The sequence below is a fragment of the Podarcis tiliguerta genome (assembly GCF_965153285.1).
Source record: "Podarcis tiliguerta genome assembly, chromosome: 6".
In the NCBI taxonomy this organism is placed as follows: Eukaryota; Metazoa; Chordata; class Lepidosauria; order Squamata; family Lacertidae; genus Podarcis; species Podarcis tiliguerta.
The window spans coordinates 5757593-5772144 of NC_139539.1; the positions used below are offsets into that span (position 1 = coordinate 5757593).

At 49.8% G+C, this 14552-nt stretch overlaps 1 protein-coding gene across 1 annotated transcript in view; it reads left to right on the forward strand.

Moving 5' to 3' along the window:
- Positions 1 to 14552, forward strand: part of SLC2A4RG (SLC2A4 regulator) — a 42845-nt gene that overhangs the window by 24719 nt on the left and 3574 nt on the right. The window contains exons 3-8 of the mRNA XM_083447614.1: positions 2783 to 2892; positions 5422 to 5660; positions 7985 to 8085; positions 8632 to 8926; positions 9949 to 10074; positions 12340 to 12464. Coding sequence (XP_083303740.1) covers positions 5457 to 5660; positions 7985 to 8085; positions 8632 to 8926; positions 9949 to 10074; positions 12340 to 12464 — 851 coding nt within the window. The 5' untranslated portion in view covers positions 2783 to 2892; positions 5422 to 5456. The remainder of the gene's footprint in view (positions 1 to 2782; positions 2893 to 5421; positions 5661 to 7984; positions 8086 to 8631; positions 8927 to 9948; positions 10075 to 12339; positions 12465 to 14552) is intronic.

Below are 14552 nucleotides of genomic sequence, written 5' to 3' on the forward strand. Positions count from 1 at the left end.
TCTTTACACAGCTTTGGCGTGACTCCTTAATTCGAACCGTGACTTCCCGCTATCCACGAATGTACTTAGTAAATCATTTTTTCTCCAGATAACTGTATTTAGATGGTAAGTCTTGGAGAAACACTCTGATCGCCAGTGGGATTTAGTCTACGCTAAGCCAAGCGATGCCCTGGAAGCCTTTTTCCCCCGTGTAATTTATAAAGACATCCCGGGTTCAGCTTCGTTTTGTTCTTCAGCCGGGGCTTGTGCCGAACCTTCCCCCCCCCCAAAAAAAAACAAACCCCTCCTGTTGCAGGAGGCATCCTCTCCTTCCGCTTCTCCCCCCTGCCCTGGGGCTGAGTTTATGTGGCTTCCAGCCTGCTGATTCCTCCCGGTCTCTGCAAAAGTTATTTTGGAGTTGCTTTAGGAAGAGCTGCTTGGCTCTGTTGCTGTTTTTGTGGTCACGGTTGGCGGAGTGGGCGCCTCGCCAGCCAATTGGCGTGGCCTTCAGTTAAGCGAGAACGCTGGAGGGTGGAAGGGGGGCTGTGGGCAAATTTGGCCGCGGCTCCTGTTTATGTTATGCTCGGAGCTCCCTGGACTGTTCGCGGAGGAAGTCCGGCTTCTCCAAGGGAACACACACGCCCCGCTCTCGGAAATTGGGTGACATCACTTTAGGGGGTGGGTAACATGCACAAATGTGGGTCTTCCATTTTAAGCCTCATGTGCGCCTCTCCTTCTCTGGAGATGAGATAAATAAAACTTTACTCGCATTAGCCAATGGCCATAGCAACAGTAAAGCATTACAGTATACGCAGAAAAGGAAATTTGATATAACAATTTAAAGTCCTGAATCAGTGGCCCTTACTCTGATTGCCCCTGCTATGAACCTAGCAACCTTTGCTGTTATCTGCTCATTTTGATCTGATAGAAGGAAGCACATTGTGGCAGTGGTTGGGCGCCCTGGGATGGTTAGTACGAGTGGGGTGATGATCTTGTTCCTCAGGTCTTTGTAGAGAGTACAGGACAGGAGGACGTGTGCAGCGGTTTCGGTGCTGCTATCTCCACAGGGGCAAAGACGTTTCTCAGGCGGGATCTTTTGGAATTGACCCTCAAGTACCGCAGATGGCAAAACATCCAGTCTTGCAAGTGTAAAAGCACGTCTGTGTTTTGGGATGGGAGGCGGGTGGCGCTGTGGGTTAAACCACAGAGCCTAGGAATTGCCGATCAGAAGCTCGGCGCTTCGAATCCCCGCGACGGGATGAGCTCCCGTTGCTCGGTCCCTGCTCCTGCCAACCTAGCAGTTCGAAAGCATGTCAAAGTGCAAGTAGATAAATAGGTACCGCTCCGGCGGGAAGGTAAACGGCATTTCTGTGCGCTGCTCTGGTTTGCCAGAAGCGGCTTAGTCATGCTGTCCACATGACCCGGAAGCTGTACGCCGGCTCCCTCGGCCAATAAAGCAAGATGAGCGCCGCAACCCCAGAGTCGGCCATGACTAGACCTAATGGTCAGGGGTTCCTTTACCTTTACCTATTTTGGGATAATAAGTTTGTGCAGATACGGGGCCAGAGAATCAAAATGGAGAGGTGGAAAATGAACATACCAAGGGCAGAATTTCCTTATAGTGGCCAGGTTGTTCTGGTGCTCGATATCTTTTAGACGCTGACCAAATAGTCTGTTTGCTTTAGTGGGGCGCATAGTGAGTAGGTGTTTTGGGGATAGGCCACAAGAGGGAAGTTTTGTATAGACAGTTTTAAGCCAGGCACTTTTATGGGAATCTTGAAGTACTAGGGATAGTAAACCGGGAGGATTTGAGTTTAGGCGGAACCAGAAGTTAAGAGTTCTTTGCCAAATCAGTACTTCTACCGAAGGGAGACTTGCCTCCAGTCTCAATGATGCGTTTGGGACGCAGGGCGGTACAGAAAAAAATCTGCCTTTGATTAAACAGGTTCAAAAGTGCTAAGGTGCCTTCACTGGAGGTGGTGCTTGTTTCTAAAGGCAAATGTGGAATCAGACTGTTTGGGTTCGGTGTTGTGGGAGAGACGTGTTCAGAGGAGGCTTAGTCAAAGCTGGAAGGTCAAGGTTGTGGTGGGGACGGGACATAAAAACAAAGGGATTTTTTTGCGGGGGGGATCTGCAGAGTGCAAAATCTCCTGAGAACGTAATCCACGGGTAGACAAACTAAGGCCCAGGGGCCGGATCCGACCCAATCGCCTTCTCAATCCGGCCCGTGGACAGTCCAGGAATCAGCATGTTTTTACATGAGCAGAATGTGTCCTTTTATTTAAAATGCATCTCTGGGTTGTTTGTGGGGCATAGGAATTCGTTCATTCTCTCCCCCCCCCCCCAAGGTCTGAGGGACAGTGGGCCGGCCCCCTGCTGAAAATGTTTGCTGACCCCTGGGCCTTAATCCCTTTGCCTGTGCTGTTCGCACATCTCAACAGATCAATGTTTTGTTGAATTTCTGTTTTGAAGCAATTGATTTGTAAGCTGAAAGGGGGGACTGGTTGGTTGATAAACCGGAGGATAAATATGTGTTGTGTTATAAACGCCGCGAATTATTTATTTATTTATTTATTTATTTAAAAACCCAAAATATAGAAAACATCATCCTTGAGGGCTAGAAAAGTCTTAATTCCAGGAACAGCAGTTTTTCACTTGCATGAAGGCCACTCCTAGGAGCGTTCATAGATGGCTCTAAGGCAGCGTTTGCCCAGCTGTGGCAAGTTCTGTGCAGGGATTTATGCTGGAAGTTGTTCTTCTTGACAGTGTGTTGTTGTTGTGTTTCCTCCCCTCTGTCCTGCAGAAAGTTGTCTGAAAAGGCGGGGATTGACGAGGTCATAGCGGCTGCAGTCCTCACCAGCCTCTCCACCAGCCCGGTTGTGCTTAACAACCCACCCAACGGTTTCAGCGCAGGTATTGCAAAGACGCTGGGAGGAGAGGGGAGGCTGGGCTTTGAGAATGGCAATGCCTGCTTCCTAATATTGCCCCGGATAATTTTACAAGGTGTCTCTACCCTGTTTGGGTTTCTGCAACATGTCACGTTTACAGTTTGCAGCACATTTGTGGCCAACTTTCTCTTGATCCACTGTGCCGTGTCTGCCAAACGATTTATATTTAAAATACTATAGATATAGAGACATACACACTGCTTGATTGTAAAAAAACAAGCAAACCCTCAAATCAGTTTGCAAAAATGATAAAACAATAAAATGATAACTAAGAAAAGGTAACAAAAGAAGAAAGGTTAAATAGTCTAAAAACACATGAAAAGTCGCATCAACTTTCTGAACATCTAGATAGGTAAAGACCATTAGGTCCAGTCGTGACCAACTCTGGGGTTGCTGCGCTCATCTCGCTTCATTGGCTGAGGGAACCGGCGTACAGCTTCCGGGTCATGTGGCCAGCATGACTAAGCCGCTTCTGGCGAACCAGAGCAGCGCACGGAAATGCCGTTTACCTTCCTGCCGGAGCGGTACCTATTTATCTACTTGCACTGGTGTGCTTTCGAACTGCTAGGTTGGCAGGAGCAGGGACTGAGCAACGGGAGCTCACGGGGATTCAAACTGCCGACCTTCTGATCAGCAATTCCTAGGCTCTGTGGTTTAACCCACAGCGCCACCCGCATCCTTCTGAACATCTAGATAGCAGGTGCCAAAAAGAGTAGTTAGGGAATCCTAAAGTTTAGGTGCTGCCACACCAAAAGACTGAGTTGTTATAAATGCACCTGTGACAGTGCCAACTTCAATATACCGTATTTTTCGCTCCATTGGACGCACCGGACCATAGGACTCACTGGACCATAGGAGGGGGAGAACAGGGAAATTTTTTTTTTCTTGTTTTCCCCCTCTAAAACAAGGTGCGTTCAAGGTACATTCGCCAGAACTTGTGAGGCTGGCGGTGGGGGGAATCGCTGCTTTCCCCCACTACCAGCCTCAAAGATCCCTGAAGCCTTTGGAGCGCAGCGTCCCGCTGCCCTGGAGAGGCTTTGCGCGCAGGCATCCCCAAGCTAGAACAGCGAGACGGAGCCCTCTGTCTCGCTGTTCTGGCTTGGGAATAGCCTTGCTAGCTTCTGCAGGACAGCAGGGTGAAGGCACCCGGCTGCCCTGGAGAGGCTGTGCGCGCAGCGATCCCCAAGCTAGAGCAGCGAGACGGAGCGCTCCGCAGTGCTCCGTCTTCCTGTTCTGGGTTTGGGCTTAGCGGCTCAGCCTGCATTCGCTCTATAGGACGCACACACATTTCCCCTTAATTTTTGGAGGGGAAAATGTGCGTCCTATAGAACGAAAAATACGGTAAGTGGTCAAGTGGGCGCATATGGGCAAGGCGATTTTGTAGGCAAACAAGTTATCACTTGTTGACACCCATCTGTCTTAAGAAACAATGGAGAGCACCTCTGGGGGTGAAGTCAGATTGCTGCTTTAGCAGCACCGAAACGACCTCCCTGGAGCGCACAGCCTGAGCAGTTGCCCTCTTGCCCTTGCTGATGGGGTCCAAAGGAATCGCAACAGTACAGTACAAGACAAGTTGTCAAACAAGGCTTTGTATACCTTGAACCTAGCCTGGTAGCAAATTGGCTAGCAGTACAGATGTCTGAGTCCAAGTGTTATATGCTGACAAGGCCTCACTTCTGTCAGCAATTGGGCTGCAGCATTGCGTAGCAATTTTTTATTTTTATTTTTTACTCTTTAAGCTGCCACAGGAGCATTTGGGGTGCCTGGCAGGAAGCCCTGTTCCATGCCAAGCTCTTTGCACCCCTAGCTTAGCCTTGTTCACCAGGGTCTCCGCTTGCATAATAACAATAATAAATTATTATGCATATCCGCCCATCTGGCCGGGTTTCCCCAGCCACTCTGGGCAGTTCCCAACAGAATATTAAAAAAAGAATAAAACTTCAAACATTAAAAACTTCCCTAAACAGGGCTGCCTTCAGATGTCTTCTAAAAGTGGTTTATTTCCTGGACATCTGTTGGGAGGGCGTTCCACAGGGCGGGTGCCACTACCGAGAAGGCCCTGTGCTTGGTTCCCTGCAACCTCACTTCTTGCAGGGAGGGAACTGCCAGAAGGCCCTCGGAGCTGGACCTCAGCGTCTGGGCTGAATGATGGGGTGGAGACACTCCTTCAGGTATACTAGGCTGTTTAGGGCTTTAAAGGCCAGCACCAACACTTTGAATTGTGCTTGGAAATGTACTGGGATGGAGCATGGAAAGAGGTGTGTGTAGCTCTGACTTTTGCGTGGTTGGAACGAAACCTGCTTCATCGACTGCCCTGCTGGCTCTTCACTCTGGCCCTGCTGGCATCCGGCCCTCGGAAGGTCCCGCACAAGTGGCTGCGGCCCTCAGAATGAAAATGGTTCTGGCACCTGGTTGTTTTTGGTGCTCCAAAGTATTTTATGCACGCTTGGGGTGGTGTGCAGTTCTGACGTCTTTCTTTTCTACCCCGCGGCAGAAACCAACGGTGATGTTTGGAAGGAAGTCCCGGCCATGTCCTCCAGCTGCAGCAGCAGCAGTAACAACAGCGGCGACTGGAGCTGGGACCCTCCCAGTGACCTCTCCACCCCCTCGACGCCGTCTCCACCGCTGTCCACGGAGGCACCTGCCAGCTTCCTTCCCTCGCTGCAGTCGGAGCTGGAGGAGACCGAAGCGACTCACTTCCTGTTTGGTGACCCCATCCCCAGGAAGAGGAAGGTGAGAAAGTGGGGCTAGGGTCCATCTTGGGAAAGAATTGTAGAATTGGAAGGGACCCTAAGGGACTACCATATTTTTCGCTCTATAAGATGCTCCCAACCATAAAATGCACCTAGTTTTTAGAGGAGGAAAAGCAGAAAAAAAATACAGTGGTGCCTCGCAAGACGAAATTAATTCGTTCTGCAAGTCTCTTCGTCTAGCGGTTTTTTCGTCTTGCGAAGCAAGCCCATTAGTGGATTAGCGCTATTAGCGGATTAGCGGCTATTAGCGGCTATTAAAGGCTTAAGGGATTAGCGGATTAGCTGCTAAAAGGCTATTAGCGGTTTAGTGGCTTAGAAAAAGGGGGTGGGGAGCGAAAAAAAATCTCAAGACTCGCAAGACATTTTCGTCTTGCGAAGCAAGCCCATAGGGAAATTCGTCCTGCGAAGCGCATCGAAAAACTGAAAACCCTTTCGTCTAGCGGGTTTTCCGTCTTGCGAGGCATTCGTCTTGCGGGGCACCACTGTACTCTGAATCAAATGTTGTAAGGACAGCCCGTCTGTCCATTCTCCCACCTCAGGGAAAAGCCAGCAAAAGCCGCACACAGGCTCTGCTCAGCGCTCCCTTTAAAGAGTCGCACGGAGTGGGTGTGTGGCTCTTGGGGGCTTTTCCGGGAGGTGGGGAAAAAGGACAAAGGGCAGCCCGTCAGTCCCTTCTCCCTCCTCCCGGAAAAGCCAGCAAGAGCCACACACACGCTCCGCGTGGCTCTTTAAAGGCAGCGCTGAGCAGAGCCTCTCGCCTGCATTCACTCCATAAGACGCACACACATTTCCCCTTACTTTTTAGGAGGGGAAAAGTGCATTTTATGGAGTGAAAAATACGGTACAGTGGTACCTCGGGTTACAGATGCTTCAGGTTACAGACTCCGCTAACCCAGAAATAGTACCTTGGCTTAAGAACTTTGCTTCAGGATGTGAACAGAAATTGGGCAGCGGCAGCGAGAGGCCCCATTAGCTAAAGTGGTGCTTCAGGTTAAGAACAGTTTCAGGTTAAGAACGGACCTCCGGAATGGAGGTACTTGGAACTTGCCGAACAGACTGGGAGACTCCGAGACCAGAGAGAAGAGACGGTGGAAGAAGATTGGAAGAAGTTTAAGGAATGTTTGAAAAAAAAAATGTTAATATTTAGAATAGCTTTGGAAGTGGATATAGGCCGCAGGGTTAGAAGTAGAAGATAGTCTATTTTAAAATAGTATTATTTGTAAGTGATCAAATGTGAAGATTTTTATGGTTAAAGTGAGCGTGATTTAAAAAAAGATTAGAAATTATGATATATGTAAACCGCTAAGGATGAGGTAAAATGAAAATCAGATGGGAGGGACTTGGGGAAGCCCAACTAACAATGTTTAGAAAAAATAAGGATAAAGTCAGAATTTGTTTGTATTGTTTGTTTTTCTGTTTGTGTTGTTTATTTGTGTTATAAAATGAATAAAAAATTTTTTTGGGGAAAAAAGGGGACCCCAGGGGTCATCCAGTCCAGCCCCCTGCAATGCAGGAATCTCAGCTAAAGAGTTTCTGACAGGTGGTCACCCAACATCCACTGAAAGACCTTCAAGGAAGGAGAGTCCACAGTCACCCTCCTGAGGGTGACTGTTCCACCCCTGAACATCTCTTACTGTCAGGCTGGTTGAGCTCAACCACCAGTGGAAAACAATAAACCTTTGAATCTGTGATTCAACAAGTCTCTGATTGCGGCTGCTTGGTAGCCTTTTAGCCCAAATCTTCCAGGGCTGGAACAAGTTCCTGGTCCCCAGGATAGGCGTTGAGACTCCGAGGTGGGCCTGAAAATGGTACTTATCTGCAAGGGTGTTACTGGCACAAAAATGGAAACAACAGGAAATACCGACAATAGAAGATTGGAGATCAAAGTTGTTAGATTATGCTGAATTGGATAAGATGACTGGAAAGATTAGATACCTAAGAGACAAAAAGTTTACAGAAGACTGGGGAAAATTTGTTGAATATCTGGAGAGTATAAGTGACGGTCAAATAACGCTAGAAGGTTTTAAAAGAGCACTGTGAATACGCGAGAGACATTGCTAAAAGGAATTAGAGGGGGGAAAGACTTAAATAATGACAATGTTAAAAAAAGGAAATGCGGAAATTAATAATGACTATAAAAGATTTACAGAAAAGCTGAAGGAAGTCCAAAAGGAAAGATTTGGAAAATTGGAATGTGAAAACAATGTATGTCTTGTTTTGTTTTGTTGTAAATTAATAAAAATTATTTGTAAAAAAAAATAAAAAAGAAGAAGAAAATGGTACTTATCTCCCCGTTTCTTACAGAACTCCACCAAGGTGATGTTCAAGTGCTTGTGGAAGAACTGTGGGAAGGTGTTGAGCAGTTCATCTGGGATGCAGAAACACATCAGGACCATACACCTGGGGTAGGTTTGGGCACCCTGGTCTGGCCTGGGGGGTCGGTTCAGTTGCTGGCACCGTGGGTGGAAGTGGGAAGATGAAGAGGGGAAATGTTATGTGTGTAAAGGTAAAGGGACCCCTGACCATTAGGTCCAGTCGTGACCGACTCTGGCGCTGCGGCGCTCATCTTGCTTTATTGGCCGAGGGAGCCGGCGTACAGCTTCCGGGTCATGTGGCCAGCATGACTAAGCCGCTTCTGGCGAAACCAGAGCAGCACACGGAAACGCTGTGTACCTTCCTGCCGGAGTGGTACCTATTTATCTACTTGCACTTTGACGTGCTTTTGAACTGCTAGGTGTGCAGGAGCTGGGACAGAGCAACGGGAGCTCACCCTGTCCCGGGGATTTGAACCGCCGACCTTCTTATTGGCAAGCCCTAGGCTCTGTGGTTTAACCCATGGGGTCACAAAGAGTCGGACACGACTAAACAACAAGAAGAAGGAGATAATCTTTCTTCAATTCCAGTGGCTGCTGATAGCCCCCCTCCATTTTTATTTTTTTTACTTCCGCCAGGAGGAAAGCTGACCTGGATCAGAGCGATGGGGAGGAAGACTTCTACTACACGGAGCTGGACGTCAATGTGGACTCCTTGACGGACGGCCTGTCCAGCCTCACCCCTGTCTCCCCCACCTCCTCCGTGCCCCCGGCATTTCCCTCCTTGGAGGAGCTGCAGCCAGCGCCGGCGCCTCCTTCGTTCAGTCCAGACATTTCTGCGGCGCCCCACCTGAGCCAGCCGACACACATGACCATCCTCAGCCAATCAGCGCCCACGAGCGTCTGCCACATTCAAGCCGACCATGCGTACCAGGTGGGCTCTCCGCATTGGAGCGCTGGCTGGAGCTTGGGGCAGGGGCGAGGAGCCTTTTTCAGTTTGGGGTCCGCATCAACTCATGCGCAACCTTCCGGGGGCCGCTTGCCCAGAGAGGCAAAGCGGGACAGAGTAATGAATAGGACTCTTAGCGTTGCAGCGTAGATTATGTTCCAGCTGTGCAAAAGTCAGAGGCTTCTATGTGAAACACGTCTCTCTATAATGCTTCCAGGCAAGCAGGATTGCCGTTTTTTTTTGCTCTATAAGACTCACTTTTTCCCTCCTAAAAAGTAAGGGGAAATGTGTGTGCGTCTTATGGAGCGAATGCAGGCTGCGCAGCTATCCCAGAAGCCGGAACAGCAAGAGGGATCGCTGCTTTCACTGCGCAGTGATCCCTCTTGTTGTTCTGGCTTCTGAGATTCAGAATATTGCTTTTCTTGTTTTCCTCCTCCAAAAACTAGGTGCGTCTTATGGTCTGGTGCGTCTTATAGAGCAAAAAATACGGTATTTATTGCAATTGTATCTCACCTTTGCTCAAGGCGGCCTGCATACTCTTCCCACGTTTTACCCTCAAAACAAGAACCCTGCGAGGTAGGCTAGGCTGGGGGTGAGCGAATGGCCCAAGGCCACCCAGCGAGCTTCACGGCTGAGCGGGGATTCGAACCCAGGCCTCCCAGGGTCCTAGGCCAGTACTCTAACCACTACGCTGCCACCACTGGCTGTCAACAATGCATTAAGCACTCAGACAGGTTGTGGCCCCTGGGGAGGGGAAAGGGCTGCAGAGAGAAATCGGGGGTGGGGGGGCAGCAATTGGCCCACCCAGGCCGGATGTGGCCCACCCCTGGTTTAGTGGGGGTGGGATATGAATCGCTGGGGGAAATGCTCACCGAATAAGGATGGCTCCGGAGCCCCGATATGGGGCAGAACCAGGTTTTCCTGTGTCCCCCCCCCCACCCTCAAAATTGGTGACCTGCTGGTTTCTAAAAACAAAACAAGAAATGCCACTTTGCTTTGATTTCCAGGCGACGGGTCCTGCTGGCGTGCTGGCCGATCTGAAAGCGCCACCCACTGGAATGGAAATCAGCATATCATGGCAGCAGCCAACCTTTTTCCCACCTCTGCCCCCTGTCCTTTTTAAAAGCCCCCCGGTAAGTAACCCAGAGGGCCAAGCTTGCCTCCTCCCCTCCCCTCTGCCAGAGTTGTGTAGCGGTTAGAGTGTTGTACTATGATGACTGGGGAGATCAGGGTTCGAATCTCCTGCTCAGCCAGGAAACTCTCGCTGGCCGTTGTTACCTCTCAGCCTAACCTACCTCTTAGGGTCGTCGTTGTGATGGGCGGGGGGAAACCGTGTACCGAAGAACAGGTGGTATATGAAGGTAATAAATATAAAGGGACGGCTACCTGTCCTGGATGCTTTAGCTGAGATTCCTGCATGGCAGGGGGTTGGGCTAGATGACCCTCGGGTGCCCTTCCAACCCCACAATTATTTGAAAGAAATAAATGCGGCTGCTGGCTACAGAGATCCATTGGTGTAGTCACCACCCATCATTGATTGAGGTTGAATCCTGACAAGACAGAAGTACTGTTTTTGGGGGACAGGAGGCAGGCAGGTGTGGAGGATTCCCTGGTCCTGAATGGGGTAACTGTGCTCTTGAAGGACCAGGTGCGCAGCCTGGGAGACATTTTGGACTCACAGCTGTCCATGGAGGCACAGGTCCATTCTGTGTCCAGGACAGCTGTTTACCAGTTCCATCTGGTACGCAGGATGAGACCCTACCTGCCCGCAGACTGTCTTGCCAGAGTGGTGCATGCTCAAGTTATCTCCTGCTTGGACTACTGCAATGCACTCTATGTGGGGCTACCTTAGAAGGGGCCCCGGAAACTACAACTAATCCAGAATGCGGCAGCTAGACTGGTGACTGGGAGTGGCCACCGAGACCACATAACACCGGTCTTGAAAGACCTACATTGGCTCCCAGTACGTTTCCGAGCACAATTCAAAGTGTTGATGCTGACCTTTAAAGCCCTAAATGGCCTCGGTCCAGTATACCTGAAGGAGCGTCTCCACCCCCATCGTTCTGCCCGGACACTGAGGTCCAGCGCCAAGGGCCTTCTGGTGGTTCCCTCCTTGCGAGAAGCCAAGTTGCAGGGAACCAGACAGCGGGCCTTCTCAGTGGTGGCACCCGCCCTGTGGAACGCCCTCCCACCAGATGTCAAACAGAATAACAACTACCAGACTTTTAGAAGATATCTGAAGGCACCCCTCTGTAGGGAAGCTTTTCATGTTTAACAGACTACAGTATTTTAATACTTTGTTGGAAGCCGCCCAGAGTGGCTGGGGAAAACCAGCCAGATGGGTGGGGTATACATAATATATTATTATTATTATTATTATTATTATTATTATTATTATTATTGCCTCTAATTAAGATGCCTCTCGTGGGTGGGTGGGTATGTCTTTGGCAACAGAAGATGCAGCTGTCCCATGTCGCTGCAGGATGAGGCCAGTGGCCCATCAAATCCAGCATCCTCTTCTCACAGTGGCTGACCACAGGCCTGTGGGAAAGCTGCAAGCAGGATTCGAACACAAGCCCTCTCCTCTCCGGTGGTTTCCAGCAACTTTTATTCAGAAGCATTGCTGTCTCTGACTGTGGAGGCAGAGCGTAGCTATCAGGACTAGCAGCCTTCGATAGCTGTCTCCTCTGCTGCTGCTGCTGTTGCTCCCAGGGCCCAGAGTTGTATCGCTGCTGCTCCGATTGCTGCACATAGAATCATAGAGTTGGAAGAGACCACAAGGGCCATCGAGTCCACCCCCCTGCCAAGCAGGAAACACCATCAGAGCACTCCTGACATATGGTAGTCAAGCCTCTGCTTAAAGACCTCCAAAGAAGGAGACTCCACCACACTCCTTGGCAGCAAATTCCACTGTCGAACAGCTCTTACTGTCAGGAAGTTCTTCCTAATGTTTAGGTGGAATCTTCTTTCTTGTAGTTTGGATCCATTGCTCCGTGTCCGCTTCTCTGGAGCAGCAGAAAACAACCTTTCTCCCTCCTCTATGTGACATCCTTTTATATATTTGACATGGCTATCATATCACCCCTTAACCTCCTCTTCTCCAGGCTAAACATGCCCAGCTCCCTTAGCCGTTCCTCATAAGGCATCGTTTCCAGGCCTTTGACCATTTTGGTTGCCCTCCTCTGGACACGTTCCAGTTTGTCAGTGTCCTTCTTGAACTGTGGTGCCCAGAACTGGACACAGTACTCCAGGTGAGGTCTGACCAGAGCAGAATACAGTGGCAATATTACTTCCCTTGATCTAGATGCTATACTCCTATTGATGCAGCCCAGAATTGCATTGGCTTTTTAGGGCATGATGCACAAAAGTAATATTTTTTCTCCTTTCCCTCCCCCCAGGGCTGCCTAACCCCTATCCGGCCTGCTGACATAGGAGAAAAGCGCCCACAGGTCCCTCCTGTGCCCGCTGCCAAGGGGCACCCACCAGTGCCCTCTTCCATGCCAAAGCCTGCCACGGGCACAAGGTGAGTTGGCCAGCTCGTGCTCTTGCTTACGTCTCCACCCACCATTTGGTGTCTCTGTTTTGAAAATAGAACGGAAATTTGCATCTCTCCCCGTAGCCTCTTAAAAGGTTTTGGTTTTCACACTAGTCTGTTCAGGCTCTGCCTCATTTTAAAATCTAGGGTGTGCATGCGTTTATGGGGAATTTGTTTCTCGCATACTGTACATTGAAACTTGCAGGTGTGCCTCTGGAGTAGAACAAGCACCATTTGACAGTTGAGGTGCTTCCAGAGAGAGAAAGTTGAGCTATGCCCAACTGAGGTCTGTTCTGCTTTAAGCAACTTTCCTTCCAGACTTCCTTCCAGACAGGACCCACATAAGCTCCTGTAGGCAGTCCACTTTTTCCTATCCCCAAATGTGCTGGTGATGGTGGGGTCTTCATTGGGGCTTTGGGGTGGGAGGAAAGGGTTAAATACTTCTGGACACCCACCCACCCCAACCTCTCTCACTCCATCCTGTGCTTGTGACCATGCGCCCCGTGATGCAGTTTGGGTGTGCGTGTGTGAGAAGAAACCTGCAATAAAAGCAGTGTTTGGAAAGTGAAGGGTTAAAGTGAGGGAGTCGATTCCTAGAGAGAGGAAACAGGCCACTTGCCATCTTCAGCTGGCGAAAGTGCTCAGCTGTTCCATTATGTGTTTTTTAAACTAGAGAGAGTCGCTGGTGGGGGAAAGGTCTGATTTTCTGCGTTCTGGAGAAAACCAGAAGGCAAAACAGGAGAGGAGTATGCTTTGCTTGCAGATGTCCTGTAAAATAAAATTTAAAAAGTGAACAAAGCCAGTCTCTTCAACTGTAGATGCCCTTTGTAGAAGCAGCCTTGAATGCTTTTCAGTTTTGCTTCTTGCATAGGTAGATCTATAAGGATTACATCTCACCTTGGCCAAACAGAAGAACATTCCCTTCTCTGTTATGTCCCACCATCTGTGTCTCTCTGCTTGCCCTGGGATAGAGAGGTGTTGGGTATGCACAGGCCAGCCAATCTGTCCATTTAGCTCCAACAGCCTTGGCCTGAAGGAGTGTCTCCACCCCCATCATTCAGCCCGGACCCTGAGGTCCAGCTCCGAGGGCCTTCTGGCGGTTCCCTCCTTGCGAGAAGTGAGGTTGCAGGGAAACAGGCAGAGGGCCTTCTTGGTGGTGGCACCCGCCCTGTGGAACGCCCTCCCAGCAGATGTCAAGGAAATAAACAGCTATCTGACTTTTAGAAGACATCTAAAGGCAGCCCTGTTTAGGGAAGTTTTTAATGTTTGATGTTTTATTCTTTTTTTAGTCTGCCCAGAGTGGCTGGGGGAACCCAGTCAGATCGGTGGGGTAGAAATAATAATATATATTGGAGTGTGGCCTTCCTGCATCATTTGCTACCTGATCCTTCCTCTAAGCTGAAGTTGCCTGGGGTCGGCCCTGGGATCTCTTACCTTAGAGAAGTGGGTGTTTTGCCGAGGCTCGACCTCTCCTGCTTCTGTGCTCTGAACCAGTGGCCGTACGACCCAACTTATGGTCTCTGTGTGTGGTTTGGGAGCTGCATGGTCAGGGAAAAAACAATGCTGTCCAGGGTTTTAAAGACTGTGGAGAGAATAATTGGGTGCACTCTTCCCACCTTGGATCAAATCTACGCTTCCAGGTGCCATAAGAAAGCTGCAGAGATAGCGCAGGATAGTGCGCACCCCGGAAATGATCTCTTTCAGCATCTGCCTTCTGGAAGAAGGTACAGGGTTGTAAAGACTAGGACTAGCCGCCTGAGAAACAGTTTCTACCCAAATGCGATTTTGGTTTTACACACAGTGTAAGGTAGTCAGTAAAGGCAAAGGGACCCCTGAGCATTAGGTCCATTCGCAGCCGACTCTGGGGTCGCACTGCTCATCTCGCTTTACTGGCTGAGGGAGCCGCCGTACAGCTTCCGGGTCATGTGGCCAGCATGACTAAGCCGCTTCTGGCAAACCAGAGCAGCGCACAGAAATGCCGTTTACCTTCCCGCCGGAGCGGTACCTATTTATCTACTTGCACTTTTGCCATGCTTTCGAACTGCTAGGTGGGTAGGAGCAGGGACCGAGCAATGG